At 54.1% G+C, this 25,128-nt stretch overlaps 2 protein-coding genes across 5 annotated transcripts; one reads left to right on the top strand and one right to left on the bottom strand.

Annotated features, from left to right (window-relative positions):
* The first annotated feature begins 6 nt into the window (after nt 1-6).
* Nucleotides 7-6,651, top strand: LOC102006966 (chromosome unknown open reading frame, human C19orf54). 4 transcript variants are annotated; one of them, XR_265086.2, is made up of 7 exons: nt 7-1,244; nt 2,612-2,680; nt 3,038-3,162; nt 3,633-3,762; nt 3,854-3,924; nt 4,895-6,159; nt 6,378-6,651. XR_265086.2 is itself a non-coding variant. In XM_005414025.2 (6 exons), the coding sequence occupies exons 1-6, from the start codon at nt 934-936 to the stop codon at nt 5,230-5,232; spliced, it is 1,044 nt and encodes a 347-aa protein (XP_005414082.1). In that variant the 5' UTR covers nt 7-933; the 3' UTR covers nt 5,233-6,651. The 4 variants fall into 4 exon arrangements, 1 of the variants encoding a protein (XP_005414082.1); XR_265085.2 differs by having other exon boundaries at nt 4,895-5,963; nt 6,040-6,651; XR_001232466.1 differs by having other exon boundaries at nt 4,895-5,614; nt 5,871-6,651.
* Nucleotides 6,652-6,909: 258 nt separating this feature from the next.
* On the bottom strand, nt 6,910-23,886 carry Itpkc (inositol-trisphosphate 3-kinase C). The gene is made up of 7 exons (XM_005414026.2): nt 22,753-23,886; nt 17,704-17,803; nt 15,777-15,990; nt 14,427-14,631; nt 11,691-11,792; nt 10,765-10,836; nt 6,910-8,359 (listed from the first exon to the last, which is right to left on the bottom strand). The coding sequence occupies exons 1-7, from the start codon at nt 23,884-23,886 to the stop codon at nt 8,156-8,158; spliced, it is 2,031 nt and encodes a 676-aa protein (XP_005414083.1). The 3' UTR covers nt 6,910-8,155.
* Between the last annotated feature and the right edge of the window lie 1,242 nt (nt 23,887-25,128).

The following is a 25,128-nucleotide window of genomic DNA, read 5'->3' on the forward strand; positions in this document are numbered from 1 at the left end:
GGTCTCTTCCGGAGGCAGTTGCTAGGAAGACCCACCTCTTCCCCCGAAGCCGCACATCTTCTGTCACGTGATCACCAAAGGGGCGGGCACGCGCGGTTAGTTCTGCCATGTTACGTGGGAACGGCGGTGTGCGGGGCCGCCATTTTGCACCGAAGGGCTGTGCGTTGTACTTCTTAAGCTGCCTTTCCTATCCCCGCAGTGTCGCGGATCCTGTAGGCCTCAGATCTCGGAGCCTTCTCCCACTCGTAGACCCTTCCTGTTGCTGATTCTAGGATTTTATCCACAACTGGGCCATATTCCTTTCCTGGTGTCCTTTCTGACCTCTTGACCTGTGGCTCGAAGGTCAGCTCCCGGGTTCTTTAACCCGGCCTGGGATGTGAGGGGGGACGGAATCTAAATTTTTTCCATCTGTAGCTCTAGGCCTCAGTCTCGCTCTCTAGGCGTTTCACTACAGATCGGAGCCTTCATGTCCCAAAATTGACCCGGGGAGTTTAGAAATTCAGGCCCGGAGAATGAGACAAGCCCTACAAAATTTCGCTTTCTAAGGCTCCAGCCTCAACCCAGCCCACCGCAGCCCCTCCCCACACCACAGATCAGCTTCTGGATTTAACCACCCTGCTAACCCTCAAGATTTCTTTTTTGTTGTTGTTTTTTTCCGGTACCGGGAATCGAACTCACGACCTTGCGCTTGCCAGGCAGGCACCGTGCCGCTGAGCTAAATCCCCAGCCCACCCCTCAGATTTCTTGTGAGCTGAATCAACCCCAGTTCCTGGCCCTGTGGTTTCAGATTGTAGCTCTGATTCTTTCACAGCGGCTGCTCAGCTCCCAAATTGTGGAACTCGGTTCTAAAATCTCTATCCCTGAGACAAAACCTTTTGGGAAATCCTGCCCTCTCGTGTTCTTAACCCCTGAACTCCTTTTGAAGACCCCAAAATGACTTCATGCTCTTCTGCCCTAGAATCCTCAGACCCTCCTTCCAGAATCCCTGCACCCCACCCCCTCATTCCACCTCCTCCCCTACTCCCAAGTCCCTTGGACTTACCTTTTGCGCTAACTCCCTGCAGTTTTCAAGCCCCTGTCCCCCCACCACCCCCACTGCCTCCACCCCCTGCCGTGGGGGCTGCTCCCCCTCATGTCTACGGCCTGGAGAAGAGCGGGCTCCTGAAGGAGGCCTTTGAGAAGGTGGGTCCAAACCCCAAGGGCCGAGAAGATGTGAAGAGGCTCCTGAAGCTGCACAAGGACCGGTAGGGTCTCCGAGCCTACCCACGGGGGGTCTCGCCAATCCCCTTGTCCCCACATCACTTCAGCTATTTCTTCTCAGGTGTCCCATTTTCTGAGGTCAAACAGGCAATGATTTCAGTCCCCTACCGTGGTGATGCACCTCCAGCAATGCAAAAGGAGGGCCTGGTGCAGGGGGCGAGGCGGACCCTCAGCCTGCCAGACAGTGACAGCCGGGAGCTGTCAGGCTGGGGTCAGGTGAAAGGGGGCATCTGAGACTGACTGCAGGGGAGAGACAGCTGTATGGTGAGCTCGGGCTCTGAGTGCTGCTGAGAGCAGACTGAGTGAGAGCAGACTGCTTGGGCAAAGGCCCAGAGTAGAATGAGGACATGTTCCTTTTAAAGCACTGCAAATATTTAGTTAACAGAACACGGGAAGTGGCCGAAAGGTGGGCAGGACCAGCTCAAACAGGAGACGGTGGGACATGTGAAGAGAGTTGAACTGTTGTGGGAGGCCAGGGAAAGATTTTGCTCAGGGGGCGCCTAAACGTGTGGTAGTGGAGGAAACGGAAGAGGTGAGACAAGTCCAGGGGCCCAGGAAGGAAGCTGGAACACCAGGAACTCGGGAAGGAGCGGAGGTCAGAGGGGGGTTAGATATGTGCTGGGACCATGGGGACTTAGTTCAGAGAAGACAGTAAAGGGGCTTGCAGACCCAAGAAGAAACTCCCAACCCGTGTTTATAATTGTCCTAAGTGCCCCAACCATAAGACAAATTGAATGCCAGTAACAACCACCTGTTACCTAAATGTGATTAGTGCATGTCATACAGTATTCTTTTGTGTGTTTTTTGTTTTGTTTTGTGTTTTGTCTTTTTGAGACAGGGTCTCACTATGCAGTTCAGGCTGCCTTTGAGCTCGCTTGGTAGCCCCCGCTGGCCTGAAACTCACAGGTACCCTCCTGCCTCAGCCCCCCACCCCCAGTGCTGGGATTATAGGCCTGTGCCACCACGCGCCCCCATTCATCAGATTTAAAGGGGGAAAATAATAGTTGAATTTGACCATAAGGTACCCCCTTGAGAAATTTCCTCAAGTAAATCTGACTCCTTGTTACAAAGTTTGAAAATTTGTTTTTTGGCCTTCTGTTCTTGAGAGAAACAGCAGGGTCGGGCAGGAAACATGATGACCCGCACCCACGCCAGATGAGAAAACTGAGGCTCAGGAAGCGGATGTGCCTTACCAGGAGACAAGGAAGTTAGCAACCGAGCCAGCAGCAGCCCTTTAACCTGAGGACAGCCAGGCCTGTGTTCCTTTCCCGGTCCCTCAACACCTGCTCCCAGGTGGACGTCGGGGAATGTAGAGTTGTTCCCTTGTGACCCGAGTGTGGCTCTGCTTCAGGTTCCGAAGTGATTTGCAGTGGATCCTCTTCTGTGCCGACCTGCCGTCACTCATCCAAGAAGGCCCTCAGTATGTGCCCCGTGGCCGCCCTTGCTCTGCCCTGCTGGGCTTCCTGAGGACAGAGCTGGGAGGGCGGGAGAGGGGCACTCATCCGCAGCCTGGGGTGTGGGGGCTGGGCCGCTTCCACAGCAGGGTGCTGGGTGGCCCAGGCGAGCGAGTGAGTGAACTCTAGCTCCACGTTGCCACTGACTGCCTGGAAGCCCAGGTGACCTCGGTCCCCACCCTCCGGCCCTGGGCTCAGGGCCTTCTCCCATGAAGAGGAGTCAGGTTTCCCCACCTGGCCCAGGGGCAGGAAGGGAAGTCAGTCCCCCACTCCAGCTTCTGGGGTAGAGGAACCCAGTAAAGGGTAGGGCCCGTCTCTCCCAGGTGTGGCCTGGTGGCCTTGTGGATGGCAGGCACTCTCCTGGCTCCGCCCAGTGGCATCCCCCTGGAGAGAATCGTGCAGGTGGCCGTGGACAGAGGCTATACGGCGCAAGGAGAAATGTTCTCTGGTGAGTTGGCCGAGGAGGGTCTCCGTGTTGCTTGGCCCTTCCCTGGGGTGGGGCTGGAGAGGCCAGGTGGGGCTTTGCAGGTGTCAGGGCTCTCATCCTCCAAACCTGTGCCCTGCCACTGCCTACTGGGCCAGGGTGGTCTCCTGGTAGAGTCTGGAGTCCCTGGGTTACAGACTCAGCTCCATCACTTCTCACATGGCCATGGACAAGCAGCTGACCCTCTTGGTCCCTCACTTTTTGCCTTTTTTGTTTTGTTTTGTTTTGTTTCCGGTACTGGGAATCAAACTCGCAACCTTGTGCTTGCCAGGCAGGCGCTGTGCTGCTGAGCTAAATCCCCAGCCCTACTTTTTGCCTTGTATCAAAGGGGGGCTGGGCATGGTGCGGGTTGGACACACAAACCCTGCTCAGCCCCTGGCGTGGTGCTGGGCAGCCACAAGCCCTCTGTGTGTGCGTGTGTGCTCTCCCCGCAGTGGCCGACATGGGCAGGCTGGCCCAGGAGACGCTGGGCTGTCAGGCTGAGCTGCTCCGCAGTGGCCTGGGCGGTCCCAACAGAGACCTGGTCCTGCAGCACCTCATCGCTGGGCATCCCCTGCTCATCCCGTATCCCAGGGCCAGGGGTGGAGCAGGGCAGGCAGGGGAGGGGAGGGTGGGTCCCAGTCCTGCACAGCTCTTCCCTTAACACCAGCACCAGTTATGATGAAGACTTCAACCACGAGCCATGTAAGAGGAAGGGCCACAAGGCCCACTGGGCAGTCAGCGCAGGTAGGTCCCCTCCTTCAGCCCTGTACGCCTCCCCCGTCTCCCCGGCCCCTGAACCCTCTTCATGTTCTTAGCTCTGCACAGCCAAGCCATGCACATACCAAGGCTGGACCACCTCTGTCCTCAGGTACTTAACATGAGCCCTTGGGGCCACAGGTGCCTCAGGTGTCCACCAGTTAGGGTTTTCACAACTCACAGCACAGACTGAAGGGCCACACAGTTGGTTCCAGCCCCGGCCCAGTCACTTCCAGACCCTGTGACTCTGGGCAACTTTCATCTCTCTGGGCCTCTGTTTCCTGTCTGGAAATCAAGGGTGACATTCATATCTATCTCATAAGGCAGTCTTTTTTGTTTAGTTTGTTTGAGACAGGGTCTCACTATGTAGTTCAAGCTGCCCTTAAACTCACTACGTAGCCACACTGGCCGTGAATTCACAGCAACCCTTCTGCCTCAGCCTCCCAAGTGCTGGGATTACACACCTGGCTCATAAAGCAGTCTTATAGGCAAAGCTTACAACATTCTTAGAACATAGGTTGGGTTGTTATGCATCCCAGTAAATATCAGCAATATTGTCATTGTCATGCCCCCTGCCTGAAAGAAGGTCAGATTTGTATTCATCAGGAGGCCTCAATAGAGGTTTGCTCAGCCTTCGCATGGCTGTGTGGCCTCAAGGGCTCCTCCCTGAGCATCTCTCTCCTGGACAGCTGGAGATGATGGCGTCTGCACCATCTAATGCCACCTCTCCAGCTCCCCTGCGCTGTGAGCTGCAGGACTTCAAATGCCTGCAACTTCAGAGCCAGGGCCCCCGGGTCCCCCTTTCAGCCCAGTGGTGTGCTCAGTGGTCCCCACTAACTTGCCTGTGAGGTGGAGATCGAGACCGCCCCTGCCCTGAGGGCCGCAGGGGTGAATTCCGGGAGCACCGGCCCCTGTTGGTGGCTCAGGTACCTGCTGCTCACGTCTTCCCCTCCTGCAGGTGTTCTGCTGGGCGTGCAGGCCGTGCCGTGCCTTGGCTACGCTGAGGACCCGGAGCTGCCCGGTCTCTTCCACCCAGCGCCCAGCACACCATGCCAGCCACCGCTCTTGCCCGAGGAAAGCTCCTCGGGAGCCGTCTTCCTTCTCTGCAAGCAGGGAAAGAGCTGGCACTTCCAGCTGTGGGACTATAACCAAGTCCGGGACAGCAACCTGCAGCTGACAGACTTCTCGCCCTCTAGGGCCGCCGATGGGCGGGTGTACGTGGTGCCCCCCGGGGGGGTGCGGGCTGGCCTCTGTGGCCAAGTTCTGCTCCTCAGACCACAGGAGTCGAGCCACTAGCTAGGGCTGGGGCACCTGCCCACAGCTTGGCTTTGTCACCTTTTAAAGAGTGTCCCGGCTTTTCACCCTGTGCAACAGTTACGGGTTTGGGCGGGATCTCTGTGGGTCCCCCACACATCCCACCTCCACCCCGGCATCTGCCCAAGCCACCTCCTCCAGAATCGCTACTGACAAAGCCCTCTATCGGTGAGATGCTGGTGGCAAGCAGATCCCATGTTCTGTCCACCTCTTTCTGGAGCCCACCTCTAAGCCACTGTCACCTCACTAGACATCTGCAGGGGCCGTCTGGACCTTCTGCTGCGCCCCGCCCTCCAGGATACTGTTCTGCTCCCAGGACATAGACTACGCCCGCTCTTCCTGGACTTCCCTCTCCTTGGCCCAGGTTCTTCCTCACCCACTGCCTGCCCCGCCATACTTTCCTCTCAGGTCCCCACAGTGCCAGACTGCCCCAGCCCCGTGCTAAAGATCACTCCTCAGCTTCTCCGTGCCGACTCAGGTATCACTTCCTCAGGGAAGAGACCTTCGGCCCAGGCTGCTACCGCCCCTTTCTATTTTTGCTTGTGTGATAATGTGACACTGAACTGTCAGGGGTTTTAAAGCCCATCCAAGAGCAGTTATATGTGCACCCTGCTTTCCAGTGTTAATTCATCAACAACTCCACCCTGTCAGGAGGTGCTGGACTCCCGTCCTTAGAACATTTTCTGTTGCGCAAAATCCCTGCGACCTCTCAGGTCAGAGCATGGGGCACGGGGCTGGCTTTCCTCTTGGGTCAGCAAGCGCGCTAGCTTGGGTCTCTCTTCCTCTTAGAGAGCCGCCGCTGCCGTAGGGGAGTCCCACCCCAGTGACCTCATCTAACCTTCCTACCTTCAAAGGCCCCACTTGGAGATACCACTGACACATGAATTGGGGGGCTCACGTTTCCAGCAGGTGAACTTTTGGGGGGTGGGCGTCACAGCCTAGCACCCCTCCCCCATTTGACAGATGACTAGGCTGAGACCTGGAGAAGTCGGGTTACTGCTCTGAAGTCACGGGGCCAGGATTCAGAACAAGCAGCCTCTGGCCACCAGCGGGTCTACCTTGAGGACCCCTGAACCTCATTACTGAGCTCACCACCAACTGTTCTTCCCATCTGTCTGTACAAACAGGCACAGCTACATGGTGAACGTTGTGATCCTCACGTGAAAGTAGCAGTCACCTCCACTTTGAAAGGAAATGTAGGGGCTGGGGATTTAGCTCCGCGCCACAGCACCTGCCTGGCAAGCGCAAGGTTGTGAGTTTGATTCTCGGTAACAGGGGGAAAAAAAAAGGAAATGTATCTGTCTTGGTCACTGCAGTGTCGCCAGTGCCCAGCAGAGGGTCTCATTTAAGCAAACTGTGCAGCAAAGCTCTTGTAACCAATAAAGAAGAGGTATGACCCCATCTCTGCCGTAATGCTTCGGCGCTGTCCCAGGAGCCCATGAGGGCAGGGCTGGGAATCGTCTCATTCACCACGGTGTGCCCCGCGTTGGCCAGTGCAGAGCCAGGCACAGGCAGCTCGGCGGATGCCACATGAATGAAACAGCTGGCTCTGAGCCTGCCTCTCTGTCCCAAGGTGATCATTATCCCATTGCCCCACCCAGCACTAAGGCCCAGGGTATCATGAGCCTACACACCCAGATAGAAAGGAAAGAACAATGCTGACTTTGAGTGTTCTGTTCATTAGCGTGCTGTGGACGGGAGGCAGAGTGAAGCCATTTGCCTCATGTTGCCCCAGTACCCCATCTACAACTACCTCACGTATTTATAAATAAGTACAAAGATGGTCGGTCAGTAGAAAAGGAGGCCCTCCCTCAGCCCTGGAAGACAAAGTCAGGGCTTCAGCTTGGGGAAGAGGTCAGTGCCTGTCCTTCCCAAGCCCACCCTGTGGGACAGGAAGCCAAAGACAGGTGCTAGAGCACCGAGCTGAGCGTGCGTACACCGTACCCCAGCTCTAGAGTCTCTGGTTTAGACCAGATGCCAAGCCCAAGGTCACAGCCAGCAGCTACACACAACCTGGCGCTTCTCCCTGGAATGGGTTGAGGTATCGTCAGCAAGGCAACTCTGATTCCCAAAGAAAAAGCGTGCTTCCCCTGCCTGGGAAACCGCTGCTGCGGCAGTCCGCTAGGAGGAAGGAGACACAGCGCCCAGGGCTTGCGGACAGGGGGAGAGGAGGTCCTGAGGTTGGATCTGGTGCACCAAAGAATGAGGTGGTTCTGGACACAGTGCCGGCACCCAGGCTGGATGTAGTGCGGTCTGGGTCTGCAGCAGGTCAGCAGAGTCTCCCGGGGGCGGGAGGATCCACCAGGCTGCAGCAGGGCAGGAAAGAGGCCATGACCGTGCCCCACCCTGGGACGTCGCCTTGGGCAGCATCGGCAGGCATCTCATGTGTCATGCCCTCCGCTCAGCACTTGGATGGCCTCCAACAGAGACTGCGCTGTCACTCCCAGGGGGACAGGTGGCTCCTGCACGTACTCAGAGTTGAAGCCTAGTACCCAGGGCAACTGCCCAGGCCCTGAGCTCACGGAGCCAGCTGGGAGCCAGGAGAGACTGACGAGGCAGTTCTGGGTCATTCATATGGCCGTGGGCAGTGTCAGGTCTGTATGGTGACAGCAACTTGTGTTCTCAGGGCAGCAAGATTTGGCTACAGCCTCTGGCAGTGCCTCAGAAGCCTTCCTGGCTGGTCAGGGCACCTGTTCTGCTTCCACTGGCTCACTGTGACCCCGCCTGGTTATGTTCCTTGGATCACGAAAGAGCCAGGAGCTGCCCGGCGTACCAAGGCCCTTCAGGCCTCCCACGCTGGCCGTGTGCTACAGCGCAGCCTCTTCCATCGCCCCCGTGCGATCTTAGGGCTGCTCCGGCCAGAATGGCACCATCCCATAACTAAGCCTGGCAGCGGCCGAGTGGGTCAACTCTGGGCCAGCCCCTGAAGGAGGCGGATCAAGTTGTCCAGGCCCCAGAGGTAGCCGTCCTCGCGGTTGCCTTCAGCCCAGGGCAACCTGTGGGTGAGCGTGTGGTGGTCAGGCAGGGGCACCGTCTTGCCGAAGTCGATCATCCAGACCTTGGCCAGACCAGTGTGGTCGTGCACAAAGAGGAGTGAACTGCCAACCACCTGCGGGGGAGAGATGGGCAGTTAGCGGGGGAGCAGGCCGGCCGAGGTACATCACGTGACAGGGAGCAGAGCAGCTCCAGGCCACCGGACTTCAAATCCTGCCTCTGCCACTTCCTGGCTGTGCAGATTTGGGTAGGTGTATTGATCTCCTTGTGGCTTTGCACCCTCATACGCAAAGAGAATAGCAGTAGCATTCATACCAGAGTTGTTCTGAAGATAGACAGATACAAAGTTAACCCACATACAGTATTTACAAGATTCTGGCCCATTAAAAATATACGACAAGCTGGGAGTGGTGGCGCACGCCTGTAATCCCAGCACTCGGGAGGCTGAGGCAGGAGGATCATTGCAAATTCAAGACCAGCCTGGGCTACAAAGTGAGCTCACGACCAGCCTGAACTGCGTAGAGAGACCCTGTCTCAAAAAGACAAAAAATAAATAAAAATAAAAATATAGGACAAATGTTAACTAGTGTCCTTTTGGTGGTAGGGATCAAACCTGGGACCTCCTACAATAGCATGTGCTCTAACATGGAGTGATACCCCAGCCCCTGTTACCATTTTTTTTAAGCCAGAGTGTGTACTCAAATGCCTTTAGAAAAAAAAAAAATGCCTTTCGGGTCCTGCATGGGTCAGGGAGTCTGGCAGGAACTAGTGAATTAGGTAACGCCCTCCCCAGAAAGGGGCAGCAGTTTCTCAGGCCTACTGGACTGATGCTGATAAAGTGGGACGAGTAGCTTCCTTTCTCTGGGCCTCGGTGTCCCACCTGTAGAATGGGGAGGTTGGCAGCAGCCCCTGCTCCTGGGATCATCAGCAGCATCCACGACCCCTCAACAGACGCTGCTTGTTTTGTTTGGACTGTTTTTAGAATAGTCCTTGCCTTTCCTTCATCCTAAGGCATGTTTGCAAGCCCCTCCTTTTTTCCAAACACCACCACTGCTCCCCGAAATCCCAGTGCCTGGCTGGGTGCACAAGTCCCTGTCAGAGGGGCAGATACTGTGTGACTGGACGCAGAAGGCATCTGGTAAACAGCCCAGAGGTGCTGTGTCTCCCCATTTGGCAGGGGAAGAAACTAGAAATCCTGATTTGGTATGGAGTTTCACATGTTATTTATTTACTTATTTATTTATTTATTGAGGCTCACATTTTAAATAGTAGCAACTGCAATGTTAAGTCACCAGGAAAAACACAGGATAGAAGAGAGTCCCCACGCCTCTTCCTTTGTGACTTCCACATGCAGCCTGAAGGCAGTGACAGTAACAAGGGCGACAGCCCATGAAAAACAAACACGACAATGACAGCTGGCATGTACTGATGGTTTGCTGTGGGGAGGGCTCTAATAGCTCATTTAACCTTCACAGTAACTTAAGTAGCAAGAGCAACTGTCACCCAGCCTACAGGTAGGGACACTGAGGCCTCTCAGAATGGCTGCCCCCAGGCACAGCGGGTACGGAGAGGCACAGCTGGGATTTGAGCCTAGGTTGGCCTGACTCCCACAGCAATGCCACTGACATCAGCAAGAAGAGGAAAGGGGGAACCAAGCGCGGGGAACGTGTCCATACTCCCAGCACTCCAGAGGCTAAGGCTGGAGGATCACAAATTTAAGGCTAGCCTGGGCTACATAGCAACACCCTCTTTCAAAAAAAAAAAAAAAAAACGCAAAGTGCTGGCAGTACAGACAGAGCATCAGGGAGAGGACAGGACATACAAGGACAAAGCCACCACTTCACATGCAAAGCATCTGTTTCCCAAGAAAGACATGCTAGGAGTGAGGGATGGGGAGACCAGAGCCATCAAAGGAGACATTGAACAACAACTATAAATAATCATGATCATAAAATAGCTTTAGGAAGGGGAGCTAAATGCCTTTGTGTGGGGTTCGGGGTGTAGCTCGGTAGTAGAGCACTTACCTACCACATGTGAGACCCTAAGTTCAATCTCCAGCACCACAAAACAGAACAAAACAAAACAAGCCTTTACACGCCCCAAGCGTTGCTCTACAGTGGCCCTCTCACATCTCAGCAGCCCTGAGAAGGAGGTAATGGGCCAGGGATATAGCTCAGCACCTCCCTGGCAAGTGGGAGGTCATGAGTTCGAGTCCCAATACCAACAAGAAAAAAGGAAAGAAGGTACTGTTTTTCCTGCCCGTGTCAGAGCGGAGGAAACAGGCCCAAGAGGGTAAGTCACGTACCCCGGGCCACCACAGAACCAGCCCTCATCCCCACACCCCCTGGCTGCAGTCCATGTTCCTGTCTGTCCCACCTCCCCGAAATGCCCTGTGCAGGGCCCTGAGACATGGGCCTGCCTTTTAGAGCTCTGATCTGTGAGTCTGTGCACAGTTCCCCTGTGCCACCAGGACCCCCGAGTCCCCTCCATACACCCGTGGTGGCCTGGGCTCATACGTACCTCGTGGGTCCTGAAGAAGGGTGAGTCCTCCAGAGCCCCGCGCAGTTCTTCCAAGCGTGCCACGTACTTCCTCTGAGTGTGAGAAGGGGGGCTCGATTAGCACAGAAACCTTGTGAGCCCTCCTGAGCACTGACCTCTCCCGTACCCAAAGGCGTGGGCAGACGCCAGCCACATGGATCAGGTGAGCAGTGGGGAAATGGAGGGCTGCAGTCATCAAGGTGGCACAGAGGACAGTAAGGCAGATAACATGAACACCCCAACCCCACCGCAGCTCCCACTGCGGGGCGCAGTCTGTTTCCCCTTCCTTGTGAGTTGAGCTTGGTCATACGCCATGATCTACTTTGGCCAACAGGACATTACAGCTGTTGTTTTTTGGGTCTTTTGAGACAAGGTCTCACTACGCAGCTCAGGCTGGCCTCAAAGTCACAGCAGTCCTCCTGCCTCAGCCTCCTAAGTGCCAGGATTACAGACACATACCACCATGCCCAGCTGTTGATGTTTTTTGAAATCAGATCTCCTTCTGTATTCTAGGCTAGCCTGGAACTTGCAGGTATCCTCCTGCTTCAGCCTCCTGAGTGCTATGATTACAGGCGTGTGCCACCATACCAGGAAGACATGACCATGCTCAAGCCAGGCACTGAAAGGAGCTAAAGCTGGCCTTGCACTTTTCCTGCTGTCTTAGCTCTCTGCTTTATGGTGGGAAGCAGCCAGGCGAGCTAATGGATCAGGAGAGACAGGTGGCCCCATCCTGAGCCAACAGGCAAATACATGAGCCAGGCCCCAGTGCCAGCCGGCTGCAGGCTGTGTGTACAAGGCCAGCCAGGATCAGCCATGCCCAGCCTGAGGCGAATGGCCACTGACTTAGAAGCAACAATAAATGGTAGTTGTCTTCAACAGCTGCATCTGGGGCATGGGTTTCCACTCACCAGGATTCCATGGTCCCCATCCACAAAGTCCTCCAACACCTTTGTCACCTGCTCCAGTGCCTGTGTCTTCTTGAAGTTGGTGTTGCAGGTCCCATCAGCTTTCTGTAGGGCGAGGAGTGAAGGGACATTGTGACCCCTCTGACCCCTTCCCAGCAAACTCAACGCACCTGCCGGGGCACCCTGCCAGCCACCAGGCTTGCCTGCTCTGCAGGAGATCCAGCCCTGCCTGGCCACAAGTCACACTCCAGAGCAGCCTGTCCTTCCAAGGCTAACTGCGGACATCTCAATGGAGCCAGTCAGCAAAGTGGGGCTTTAGGGTGGGGACTGGCTTTCAGTTGGGATTCTGTTCCTTTCCAGCGGGCTGGTTTTTTGTTTGTTTTTTGTCTTTTTGAGACAGGGTCTCGCTATACAGTTCAGGCTGGCCTTGAGCTCACTTTGTGGCCCAGGCTGGTCTTGAACTCACAATGACCCTCCTGCCTCAGCCTCCCGAGTGCTGGGATTACAGGCATGTGCCACCACACCCGGCTGGCCAGCTGCTTTTAATCAAGTCACTTTATGTGCCTCAGCCTCAGACTCCTGACCTGGAAGATGCAAGACATGCTGTTATCTACTTCCTAAAGCTGGTATAGGGGTAGAGGAGCCTGGGTGTGTAGGAGGCAGGCCACAGCATGGGCGTGGCATGCAGGTAATAATGAGGCAGATGTTACTTTTCATATTTGAGAGGGACACACAGAGGTCACTCTGGAGCACACTCGGCCATACTCTATCAGACGCTAGTGGGGGGCACAGCTAACGTGGAGGTAAGAGGCAGACAGTGAACAACACAGAAACACAGGAAGACAGGAATAAGGAAGATGTACAGCGAACTAAGAGGAGGTCGAGGAGGTCGAGAAGGGGTTCTGAGGTAGTAGGATGAAAGTCAGGGAGGGTTCCCTGAGGAAGCAAGACACAAAAGGAGACAGAAGAATGACAGAGAGTCAACCAGGGGAACAGCAGACAGAACGGCATTCCTGGCAGAGGGAACAGCCTGTGCAGAGGCCCGGGGGCTGGAAAAACCGGCGCTTTTCCAAGAAATTAAAGTATTTACAATGGGTGTGGTGGAACACACCTGTAATCCCAGCACTCGGGAGGCTGAGGCAGGAGGATTATTGCAAGTTCAAGACCAGCCTGGGCTACATAGCAAGACCCCAACAGAAAGATAAAAGAAAAATAAAAAAAGAAGTGAAAGTGCTTCACTGAGACCTGATGATACCCCAAAAGAAAGAGAGGGGTGAGAGCTGAGAAGTGGGCCGGGAGGCCCCTCTAGGCTGTGGAGCTTCTGCGTATGAGAACCAGGGAGCGGTTCTGAAGGGGAGGATGGGGCGGTGTTGCCAAATGCGCAACTTAGAAAGACGGGGCCAGGAATACAGCTCAGCGGCACAGCACCTGCCTGGAAAGTGCAAAGTCTTGAGTATGATTCCTGGTACAAAAAAAGAAAAAGAAAAAGGAAAGACAACTCAGGCAAGACCAGAGGAAGTGAGGCCATGGGGGCACACAGTGGTGTGACACCGATACAAGGAGCTTGGTGAGCTCTAGCAAAACTTCTAGTGCAGCTGATCTTTGACCCAGTAGCCCTACTTCCGGAAATCTAGTCTACAGCTCAACCTACACACTCGCAAAATGTCCTCAGTATGAGATGATTCACCGGAGCACTGAAATGACCAAAAATGGAAATCACTTCTGTGTCCATCAGGAGAAGATGTCACACCCACACGGAGTTGCACAGGTGTAAAAAGGAGGGGAAGGAGGAGAGAAGGGAGACTTTATGAACGGATATGGAAAACTCCCTGGGATATTACTATTATTTTTTTTGTTTTGTTTGGTACCAAGAATCGAACTCAAGGCCTTGCGCTTGCCAGGCAGGCGCTGTGCCACTGAGCTAGATCCCTGGCCGGATATTACTGTTATATGAAAAAGCAAACTTGCCGGGCATGGTGACACACACCTGTAATCCCAGCCCTCGGGAGGCTGAGGCAGGATCGTTGCAAGTTCAAGGCCAGCCTGGGCTACAAAGTGAGCTCAAGGCCAGCCTGAACTGCAAAGCGAGATGCTGTCTCAAAAAGACAGAAAAAAAAAAAAAGCAAACTGCCCATTAGGATGTGGATGGAGGAAAGCTGCGGGTACACAATCGCACTTGTTTGTATTTTTAGGAAGAAACAAGGAACTGACAAGGTGGTTCCCCATTAGCGGGCAGGAGGATGGGAAGACAGAACCAGAAGGGTGGCAGCAGGGCCAGGAGAGGAAATTCTCCACAGATACCTTTCATAAATTATTGTGACTCCTGAGCTGCGTGAATAGCTATTCAAGCATATATTTAATTTAAAAAAAAAAAAAAATGCAAGAAGCAGACAGAAACCTTCCGCACAGCAGAGGGGAAAGGGTCCCTCCAGTTAAGGCGCTACAGGATGGACAGCAGGCTGAGTCCAGGCCCCAGGGAGCCTGGCGCAGAAGAGGACACTGGATTTGGACAGAGAGGAGGTTCACAGGCTGGCACGTAAATGAAACGGTCTATGAGAGACACAAGCATGAGAGGTAAGTGGGACCTCCGCAGCCCCAGCCTTTCCCTCCCTCGCCGGTCCCCATGCCCCCCGCACATCTGCTCGTCTCCAGCTTCCCCTGACACCCATGCTCCCTGGGCAGCCTGCCCTCAGGCGGAGCTCCACGCCCACTAGGGGCCAGACAGCTCCTGGGCCTCACCTTGACGCCCTCGATCCGGAAGCCCAGGGTGGAGGTCGAGCTCATGGTTTCCCTCCACTGCATGTAGCGGGGCTTGGTGACTGCACCCTGGGCGTGCTCCTCGGGGGTGGGGGCCCCGGGGTCCACAGCCACCATCTTCTCGTACATGTCCTTCCGGGGCCGGGGCCGTTCTCGCGCCTTCACCAGCTCCTCTTCCAGGTAGGTCCTGAGCACGCAGAGGACACGACCAAGAGAACCATGAAGCACAGAGCCAGAGGACTGCTACTCCCTGACCTTTCCCTCATTCATTCATTCATTCATTCATTCATTCATTCATATTTCTGAGACAGGGTCAAGCTCAGGCCAGCCTCCCAAGAGCTGGGATTACAGGTGTATGCCAATGCGCCACACACACACACGTACATACAGCTTCTTTTGTTGTTGTTTTATTTTGCTTTTAGAGACAGGGTCTCCCTATGTAATTCAGCCTGGCCTTGAACTTCCTGATATTTTATTTTTATTTGTTTATTTAGTTAGTTTTTTGGGTTTCTTCTTTTTTTTGTTTTTTTTTGTTTTGTTTTTTTTTTTTTTCTGGTCTTTTTGAGACAGGGTCTTGCTATGCAGGTCAGGCTGGCCTTGAGCTCATTTTGTAGCCGAGGCTGGTCTCGAACTCACAACGATCCTCCTGCCTCAGCCTCCCCAGTGCTGGGATTACGGGCATAAGCCACCACGCCGAGCTACGGTTTGTTTATTTTTGTTTTGCTTTTGAGACAGGGTCGCTGGTATCTCGTGGTACATTTAGGCTGGCCTTGGATCCAGTATTTAGTCTTGAATACACCACCACACTCAAGTGTTCTCAGTATTTTAAACCTATAGTGCAGCATGAGAATGGATAAATAGAATTCAACAGAGTCTACAAGCAGACACACATATGCACAGTCACCCAATCTGTGACAAAGGAGACACTGCAGTTTGGTGGGAAAAAGGGAAGACTTTGCAATAAATGGTGCTATGTCAATAGCATGTCCCTAAACCAGGCATGGTGGCACATGCCTATAATCCCAGTACTTGGGAGGCTGAGGCAGGAGGATTGTTGCAAGTTCGAAGCCAGTCTGGGCTACAGAGTAAATTTAAGACCAACTTTACACAGTGACACCCTGCCTCAAAAAAGCAAAAAAAACTGGGACACACCTGTAATCCCAGCACTGGAGAAGCTGAGGCAGGAGGATCACCATGAGCTCAAGGCTAGCCTGGGCAACATAAATGAATTCAAGGCCAATCTGAACTACATAGTGATCTGCCTCAAAAAAAAAAGAAGCCCAACACCCACCACCTGCCTTCCACCCTGCTCTAGGGCTGTCCTGACCCTACCTGCTGCCCATCTTGCAGTCCATGATGGAGGGGCCCTCAAAATCAGCCAGGAGATCTTCCATCTGGTTGAAGGCCTGGTCATCCTGCTGCACCATGCCATAGTAGGTTGGCACAAAAGGCCGCAGCGGGTCTCCCATCAGCTGTTCCAGGCTGCGCTGCTCACACTGACAGAAACGTTTCAGAATCCGACCATTCGCTCCCGCCTGGAAGTTCCCTATGGACAGCAGGACCAATGAGAGGGTCAGAAACTGGATCACAAAAAAGCTCCCCGCCCCTATCTCCCTTTGCGCCTCATACTCAGGCCACCACCCTCTAACATGAGCCTCCTGCTCTCCCTGCCCACCTCAACTCTGGAGATCTTGGCCTGGCATGGAAAAGGAAGGGCGTATTTCGATTCTCTGTTGCTTACATACACAGTCTTGCTCACAGCGAGTGTGTCCTTGTTTGTTTTGTAATTTAGGATCATGAGCTCACAACTGTGGGAATTTCGTGCGACTTGAGTGGAGAGCATGACTTTCCAGAGTTGATCTGCGTTTGCTTCTGCCTGGAGTTCCAAGGTGCGACCAACCAGGGCCCGTTTAAGATGGTTTATAAATCTGTCATTTCCTGGGCCGTGCAGACGGTAAGTATTGACGGAATTCCCACATTTCACTGTGACACACTGTATTTTCCGAATATATTGCCCAAAGATGGTCACAACAGTATCTCTTGTTCTACCTAAGATCTTTACTCTGTAGCCCTTCGCGAAAAGTGCTATGTGCTAGGTACCTACTATGCTTCTCTGTGCTCGGAGGCATTTGCTAGGTCCTGGAGGAAAACTAGTAGATTCTGTGTGATGGAGGCCTGTTAGCCTCTGGACACAGGAGTGGGTCGGAGAATGACAGTTGGCCCTTACGAAAGGCTGTGTCTCAATCTGCACAACTTGTTCCTTTTTCACGTGGTGCTGGAAATTAAACCCAGGGCCTTCCACGTGCTGGGCAAGTGCTCTCCCAACTGAGCTACAGCCCCCGCCTCTAGAGACATTGTTTCTGTGGTACTGGAGATTGAACTCAGGGCCTCATGTATGCTAGCCAAGCATTCCACCACTGAGCTACAACTCTAGCCCTTTTTAAAATTTTTATTAATTTTTTTTTGTCTTTTTGAGACAGGGCCTCACTATGCAGGTCAGGCTGACCTTGAGCTCATCTTGTAACCTAGGCTGGTCTCAAAGATCCTCCTGCCTCAGCCTCCAGAGTGCTGGGATTACAGGTGTGCACCACTATGTCTGGCTTAAAATTTTTATTAATTTTTAAAAAAAATTTTTTTTTTTAAACAGGGTCTCCCTATGTAGTTCAGGCTAGACTTAAACTTACTATATAGCCCACATTGGCCTTGAAATCAAGAGAAGCTTGCCTCAGTCAGCTTCCTGGCTTCTGAGATTATAGGTCTGCATCACACCCCTGGCCAAACTTTTATTCTGAGGCAGAGTTCTGGTAAATTTCCCAGGCTGGCCCTGAACTTGTGATCCTCCTGCCTCAAACCTCCCACCTGAGATTATAGGTACATTTTGGTTTTAACTCTTCATTTAACACTACAAGAGAGGTAAGATTAGTTTTCTATTAACTGAAGGGGAAAGTGAGGCCTGAAAAGGAAAATAACCTGCCCAGAGTCACCTCTGAATACTGATAGAAGTAGAATTTGAACCCAGGCCCATCTGTCCCAGGGTTGAGGTTCTGTCACCCACCAGAATACGGCACTAGGAAACAGCTCCCACCCTGACATACAAATGCCCAGACCCAAGCCCAAGTGTTTCTCGAAAGAGCTCCACAAGGTAGGAACTGTCACCAAGCCCATTTTATAGACAGAGAAACTAAGACCCAGAGAGCAGCCCTTTTCCTAGCCTGGATACCTCCACCTAGCCATGCCCACCCACCACCACAGTTCTCACCAGCATGTCCGGAAAGCTGGACCCAAGGGTAGTGTTTACGGAAGGAGACCACGAAGGGCGAATACTTCAGAACCGTCTTCAGCTTCTTCCATGGTTTGCTCTGTGTGGGGTGGAGCAGGGTGAGGTCAGGGCCAAGGCCATGAAGGAAAGGAGCTGAGAGTGCTGCTGTGAGAGGGAACCAAGGACCCGGGAGTGGTGGCACATGCCTGGAATCCCAGCACTAAGGACGCTGAGGCAGGAGGATCACAAGTTTGAACAAAACCCTGTCTCAAAATTAAAAATTAAAAAAGTTAAATGGGTTTTCTCTCTCTGTACTGGGTTCAATCACCAGTACAGAGAGAGAGAGACAGAGAGACAGAGAGACAGAGACAGAGGCAACATGACCAAGGGGCTTCCTGGGATCACTATTCCCAAGCTTACTGGGGTGAGTGATCCCCACTTAGTTCAGCAATCGTGAGGTCTCTATAAGCCTCAGCAAAGGTTGGAGGGTTTCTGTCTCTGTCACCACTTTGTTAGCATCTGTGTCTCCCCAAGTCTTTGTCTTACGACTTAAGGGTAAGCTAGGTTTGGTTGCAGTAAAAATTGCCATATCTGCCCGCTGCCCCAAAACACATACACTGCCAAAACATGGAAGGCCCAACTCTGCCCCCAAATCAGGTCAGATCTTCTGGGGCCAAGGACAGCGGTAGGAGTGGATGGATGGAGGCAGAGAGAGACAGAAAGAGAGATGGCAAAGCAGTGACAGACAAGGACAGAGATAGAGGGCAGGCACGAGACAGCTGATCCTCAAGTGGCTCCTGCTCTTCCTCCTTCCAGGAACCTCCCTGCTTTTTTTTTTTTTTTGAGACAGGGTCTCACTGCTGTGCAGTTCAGTTCAGGCTGACTCTGAATTCACTTTGTAGCCCAGGCTGGCCTCAACTCATGCAATCCTCCAGCCTCAGCCTTTTGAGTGCTAAGGTTACAGGTGTGCACCACCATGCCCTGCTGTCTTAAACCAAGGTCACTGAACTGCTCTAGCCAGTGAACTATGCACAAAAGTTCACTTTGGGAAGAGAGGCTTCTGGGCTGCTGCATGAGCCTCCATATTCAGTTCCACACTAGCGGGGAGGAGAAGGTTACGTCCCTGAGAGAAGACAGCAGGGAGCATTGTGTTGTTGCTCTAAGTCATTCAGCTCTGGGCACTATTTGTTACTACAGCAGATCCTTATCTGCGCTGACTAACACAGAGACAGCTACAGAATGGCTAAAAGAGAAAGAAAGAGAGGGAAGAAGGAAGGAAAGGAGGAAGGAAGGAAGGAAGGAAGGAAGGGAGTCACACATGCAAAAGGGTGACAGAGAAGGGTGGATCAAAGCAGAAAAGAACAGCAAAAGCAAGAGTAAGAGAGAGGTAGGGAGGGTGTGAGTAACAGAACGCGGGAGGAGGGCTGGGGTGCAGCTCAGTGGCAGAATGTGAGCACAAAATGCAGAAGACCCTGGATTCCAGGTTCAGGACTGCAAAAAAGCAACAAATGGAAAATAGGTCCAAGAGCAAGCAGGGTCCAAAACATACGCACACATACTACCAAACAGATGCGGTCTCTGCCAGGGCTCACAGCAGCACTTAGCAGGTATTGGGAGTATGGGTCGCATCTAGAGAGGGGAGTCATGCGACGCTCTCTCTCTCTCCCTCTCTCTCTGTCTCTCTCTCTCACACACACACAAACCTCCCTCCCTCCTTCTCTCTCTCTCTCACACACACACACACACACACACACAGTCAAGGCAGTGTTCTCTGACACTAGAGCCCAGCTACCTAGCAGACACCAATCTGACGGCAGGAGGGCCGGCAGGGAGGCAGGGTGTTGGGCCGAGAGGTACAGTAAGGGCTACTCCCTCCCTCAGAGAAGAGGTGATTAATCAAGGTTCCAGGCACAACCACAGACTCCATGTATCATACCCTATTTAACCCTAAAAGCACAACCCCAAGAAGACTGTTGTCGGTGTCACTGAGGAAGCCCCTCAGGGAGGGGAAGCCACTTGCCCGACGTCACCCAGCACAGTGCTCTGGTCTGACTCGACTGCCTCCACACTGTACCCGCTGCTCTGCCCGCTGTACTATGCACTCAGACGGTGTCATTGTCATGACCGTATCCCTAGTGTACATAAAGTGCTCCAAAAATGGTGCTTTGAATAATAAGGTTAGTTGAAATTGTCCTTTATCATCGTAAACAGATTATCTAGTCAATCTCTCATTCTCCCTCTCCCTCTCCTTACATGCTAGGCAAGTGCTCTACCACTGAGCTACACCCCCAGCCCTTTGTCCTTTATATTATGTCCAAGGGTTAAGCTGTACTTTTTTTTTTTTTAAAGTACTGGGGATTGAACCTAGGCCTTCATAATGAGCTACATCCCTAACCCTTTTTATTTTATTTTTAAATTTTATTACTGTATGTTTGAGTTACATAATAAACACAATCATCTGAGGGAGTTGGTACAAAATGCATCTTAATCATTTGTTTTATTTATTTATTTATTTATTTATTGAGACGGCCTGGCCTTAAACTCACTATGTAGCCAAGGCTGGACTCAAACTCACGGTAATCCTTCTGCCTCAGCCTCCCAAATTGCTGGGATTATAGGCGTGCCCTCCCCCACACACCTCACTTTTTGTTGTTGTTGTTGTTTTGTTTTGTTTTTTTCTCCAGTACCAGGAACCGAACTCACGACCTTGCGCTTGCCAGGCAGGCGCTTTGCCGCTGAGCTAAATCCCCAGCCCCACCTCACTTATTTTTTGAGACAGAGTATTACTAAATGGCTAAATTGCCCAGGTTGGGCTCAGACTAGCGATACTCACGCCTCAGCCTCCCAGAGGGCTAGGATTACAGGCATGCCCCACACCGAGCTAATGTGGGCTTTCTTAGATGGTTTTAGGCCCCCTTCTCCAGGAAGCCCTCTCTGATTACTCAGATCTGGCTGGTCGTATCCTCTGGGCTCCCACAACCCTCTGGGCTTCCACTATCCCAGCCCTGATCACTCTGAGCAGCCACTGTCTGGAGTACTGTCTGTCTCTCTGACCAGCCTGGGAGCCCTGTGGAGCAGTGTTTTGGTCACTGCTATGTCCCCAGCAAAGCTGGATGCCCCGTAGGAGCCCAGGGACCGACTGTTGTCTGGTTAAGAGGACAGAATGGTGAGAAAGAAATTTAAGAAGGGAGGGAAAGGAAAGGAAGGAAAAGAAAAGAAAGGAAAGCTGAACCTTTCAGGTCAGACAGGACTTCAAAATTAGGCGAGAAGGAAGCAGGACACGTGGGCAGTGGGGACAGCTGGAGCCACGTGCAGAGGCAAGAAAGTGGTGGTGGGGCATGTGCAGGACAGTGTGTGCTCGGGCTTCATGACAGCAGAGGGGTCAGGGCGGGAGAGGGAGTCGGAGCCTGGGAAGAAGCCTCCAGCCAGGAGGCTCTGCTCAGAAGGCAGCACTGAGCTCCTGATCACTATCAGGAAGCTGCAGGGGAGCCATGGCAGGCACCAGAGCAGGGAGTGTCTGATCAGAGCCCGGCCGGCCTCGGAGGCAACTTCTGGAAGGATGAGGAGGCCAGGAGATAAGAGAGACCTGGGAAGAAGGCAACTTAGGGACAGATCTTCACAGCACAGGGTTTAAAATGACAGGTTGGAAGTTCAGGTGGAACTGAGTCAGATCCTGGCTCTGACTTGACTCGGCCAACTCGAAGCAAAGTGACATCACCTCTCGCTGCCTCGGCTTCCTCACCTGTAAAATTGAGATAATAATCCTGATTGCTCAGTGCTGTTACAAGGATTCAAAGAGGTAACACATGGAAAGCTCTTACAATAGTAACAGCCTGGTACACTGGACCTTCTTGGACAAGTGACTTGACCCCTACACCTCAGTTTCGTCCTCTGGAAAGGGAACAATAATAGTACCTACATCCTAGGGCCACGGTGAGTAAATGAGTCAGCAAGCCCCAAAGAGCCCAGCACAGGGTTGGGCACAGGTGAGTGTCAGCTGCTGCCTTCCTTGATGCTGTTGTAGTTAGTCACCCACTTCCAGCTCAGCTGTGCTGAGATGCCAAGCAGTTGAGAACACAGAGAGAAGAGCAACAGCAGAAAGTCCCAGACAGTCAGCTCCTCTGCACGGGCACCAGCTCGTTCAGGCAGGTCTGCTTCTCACAGCTGTGGCCACATGTGGGAACACATCTCTAAGGGAGGCGTGTGCAGTGAGGGGTGCTCAGGGCAGACTCCAGCCAGGGGCCCCAGCCATGGACTATGGACTGCGCTCCCAGCCCCATGTGAGGCTCCCGTTCACACCCGCGTCTGCTCTGACCCTCCCTCTCTGAACCTGTCCTGCTAGCCCTTCTGATTCACCAGGGGAGAACCGCACCCAGGCTAGGGGCAAGGGTGGAGGATGTAAACAGGCGTCTTCAGGGGCCCCTTGAGGAGCTGGGGGTCAACAGGGACAGCAGCCGGGTCCCTGGCTGGGACAAGGATCCCTGCGCATTTGGAGTTGGCACAGCCCTTCGACAATCTGATAAATGCGGGAGCCTCTGCACTTCCTAGAAAAACACAAATAGGCTAGGAGTTGGGGGACGGCTCACGACCTGGGAAGGCAGCCACACAACCCAGACTGGTATTTGGGGAAGGAAGTGTACTCTATCTCCCTATTCCCTATGTGTTCTTCAGGTGTGGGATCATAGACTCGTCAGGATTCAACAGGAGTCACAGACCCTCGCTGCAAAATCATGTCTGCACACACACAGACTCCCACAGAGGCACAGCTTCAGGGGTTCCTGGGCATATCGGTCAGTGGTCTTCCACTGCAGACCCCAGAGCTGGAGATAGCGGGGGGGGGGGGGGAGCGAAAGGAGGGAATGTTGCGGGGTGGCTGGAGTGGGTTAGAACCTAGCCCCCCCAGACACAGGAGGTCAGTGGATAGAAGAGGTTCCTGGAGATGAAAGGACTGGCGGGTAGCTAAGAGTAAACTGGTAGAGAACTTCCAAGCAAAGATGGGGATAAGCGCCAGAGGGAAGGCGGCTCAGGGGCAGAATGGGTCCCACTCACCCCAGACCTGTCCTCAGGATTGCTGGTACCTCCACCGCCAGCCACCAAGTCATCCTCAGACTCATCGAAAGAGGAGGCAGAGGAGAAGCCCCCACTGCCTCCCTCAATCCGAGAGCGCGGTCCCGCTGGCTGGTCCTCAGGCTCAGGGGTCTCAGGGGTGATGATGAGGCGGGGCACAGGGCACAGGGAACTACACTCCAAGCGAGAGCACAGGTGAGTCACCAACTCCCCAGGTTCAGTTTCCTCTAGTGGGCCATCTTGGCTGGGCTCCCCTAAAAGGCAGTCCGTTCCAGGTCCCGTCTGGGGACCATCAGCCCCAGACTGTGTCCAGGACCCATCATGCGTTTCTTGTTGTGTTGGGAAACCATCATTGCCAGGCTGCTTCCAGGCTGTTTCAGTATTCTGTTGTATCTGTATTCTGTGTGGCTCTGTCCAGGATACTTCGGTATCCTGTGGCATCCTGCAGCCATCAGTGTACAGTTCTTTGCAGAAGCCATCAGCAGTTGGTTCCGTGAAGGGACAGGCTCCCTCTGGGTAAGTCCGGAGGCTGGGCCTGCTCTCATGGGTGCAGAGGTTATCAGCCGAGGGTTTCACCCTCTCTGGCTGGGTCTGCCACCCAGGTATTTCTAGCTCTGTCCAGGGCTCATCAACCCCCGGCTGTGTCCGGACGCTGGCCCCCTCTGCCTGCGACTGGAGGTCGGGTCTGTGTGTATCAGCCCAAAAGCCATCTGCCCTAGTCTCCCTCCAGGCACCGGCGGGCTCCAGCTCTGACCCGCAGCTGCTCTTTTCTGGATGTGTCTGGGGGCCGGATCCTTCTGGCTCTGTATGCTGGCCGGGACTCTCCGTCTCTGCTCCTAGGCCAGCTGCTTCGGGCTCAGCCAGTCCATCTGTCCACGGTTCTGTTTGTGGACCTTCTGTCCCCGGCTCAGGCCCAAGGCTGGACCCCTCGGTCCAGGCCCGGGGCCCGCCCCCCTCCGGCTGCTCCGCCGGGCCCCCAGCGCCAGGCCCAGGTCGCTGCTGTCCCGGCTGCCGCCGTCGGCCCCCTCGCAGCGCCTCCAGCCCCATGCGGGCCGCTGCGGGCAGCGCCCCGGCCTCCGCCTCGCTTAGGCTCCCCCGGCACGGGCAGCGCCTCATGCCCGCTCCCTCTGGTCGGGATTCGACCGGCCGGCCGCTCCTTCCCCTTTAAATCCTGCGAGGGGTGTGGCTGCGGAGCTGCGGCGCGAGGGTTCCGGCCCCAGGAGCTCCAGCCCGCCTGGCCACGTAGGGGTTAACCGATACTCCGCCTCCCAGGGAAAGCACGGAGCCCCGCCCACCGGACGTGACGTATGGGCGGGGCCTTGCGGCTCTTCCAGTCTCCGTCAGAGGGGGGCGTGTCCCTGCGCCCAAGTGAGAAGGGGTTGGATCTGGGGCTGAGGTCCTACGGCGTATGGAGTGGAGCCTTCCCAGTCCTCCCCAGGATTAAGCCAACCCGCCTACGCTCTCGAGTGACCAGTGCAGCCACCCTGCAGCCCCTGGTGATAAATCCAGCCGCGCACCCTGTCTACATGCTGGGGGCTGGCAGACTCAAAGACTTGGGGATCCTACGGGCCTGTGTTTGAGAGCCAACTCCGCCGGGCGTGGTGGCGCACGCCTGTAATCCCAGCACTCGGGAGGCTGAGGCAGGAGGATCATTGCGAGTTTGAGGCCAGCCTGAACTGCATGGCGAGACCCTGTCTCAAAAAGACCAAAAAAACAAAAAGAGAGCCAGCTCCGTCCCTTCTCAACAGTGTTACCTTGAGCGAGTGACTTACGCCCCATGGAAAACGTATTCCGTAGGAAATCTCATGTACAGAGTACTTGCTCTGTAAGAGGCCGTGATACGATTTCACAGCTTCTACGCTTCGAAATTTACAAACGAGAGCGCTGAAGCTCAGAGGTCTGCCAGCGTCTCGACTTTGTTTGTAGACCTGGTACTACTATCTGATATGACCTCATGGACGCGAAGCATTTGATGCCAGTCTTGGCAGTCAGCCACAGCCCAGTAGAGTTCTTGCCAAAGGTGTGTTTTGTAGTTTGCCCCAGCGGTGGACTGCGCTCTGCTCCTGAGTCAGACCCTCACCTTTGGAGGGGAGCCGAGGGAGGATTCAGAAATTGAGTCACCCCAGAGCAAGGTCACTGGGCACAGGCCTCAGGCTTTAGAATGAGTCATCTCAGAGCAATGGGAAGTCAGAGACTGGGGCTCACCTGGTAACACCCTACAGGTTAGGGGCGCGGAGGTCCGGCGAGGGAGGAAGGCTCTTCTGAGATCACACAGCACAGGCATAGAAACGGGGAGCCCTCATTCCCAAAAAAAAGGGGTTGGACAGGAGGAGCGGGTGGCTGTGGGGGATACATCTG

Source organism: Chinchilla lanigera, unplaced genomic scaffold (genome assembly GCF_000276665.1).
Source record: "Chinchilla lanigera isolate Chin_1 unplaced genomic scaffold, ChiLan1.0 scaffold00177, whole genome shotgun sequence".
In the NCBI taxonomy this organism is placed as follows: domain Eukaryota; kingdom Metazoa; phylum Chordata; class Mammalia; order Rodentia; family Chinchillidae; genus Chinchilla; species Chinchilla lanigera.

Bases quoted from the DNA above. Each gene is read 5' to 3' on its own strand.
- LOC102006966 (XM_005414025.2), top strand. From the start codon at position 934: ATGACTTCATGCTCTTCTGCCCTAGAATCCTCAGACCCTCCTTCCAGA. The intron at 3,163-3,632 runs GTGAGTTGGCCG...CTCTCCCCGCAG, and splicing joins GCAAGGAGAAATGTTCTCTG to TGGCCGACATGGGCAGGCTG. The intron at 3,763-3,853 runs GTATCCCAGGGC...CACCAGCACCAG, and splicing joins GGGCATCCCCTGCTCATCCC to TTATGATGAAGACTTCAACC.
- Itpkc (XM_005414026.2), bottom strand. From the start codon at position 23,886: ATGAGGCGCTGCCCGTGCCGGGGGAGCCTAAGCGAGGCGGAGGCCGGG. The intron at 11,793-14,426 runs GTGAGGCCCAGG...CTCGCCCTACAG, and splicing joins TCCGGATCGAGGGCGTCAAG to AAAGCTGATGGGACCTGCAA. The intron at 10,837-11,690 runs GTGAGTGGAAAC...TCTCACACTCAG, and splicing joins ATGGGGACCATGGAATCCTG to AGGAAGTACGTGGCACGCTT.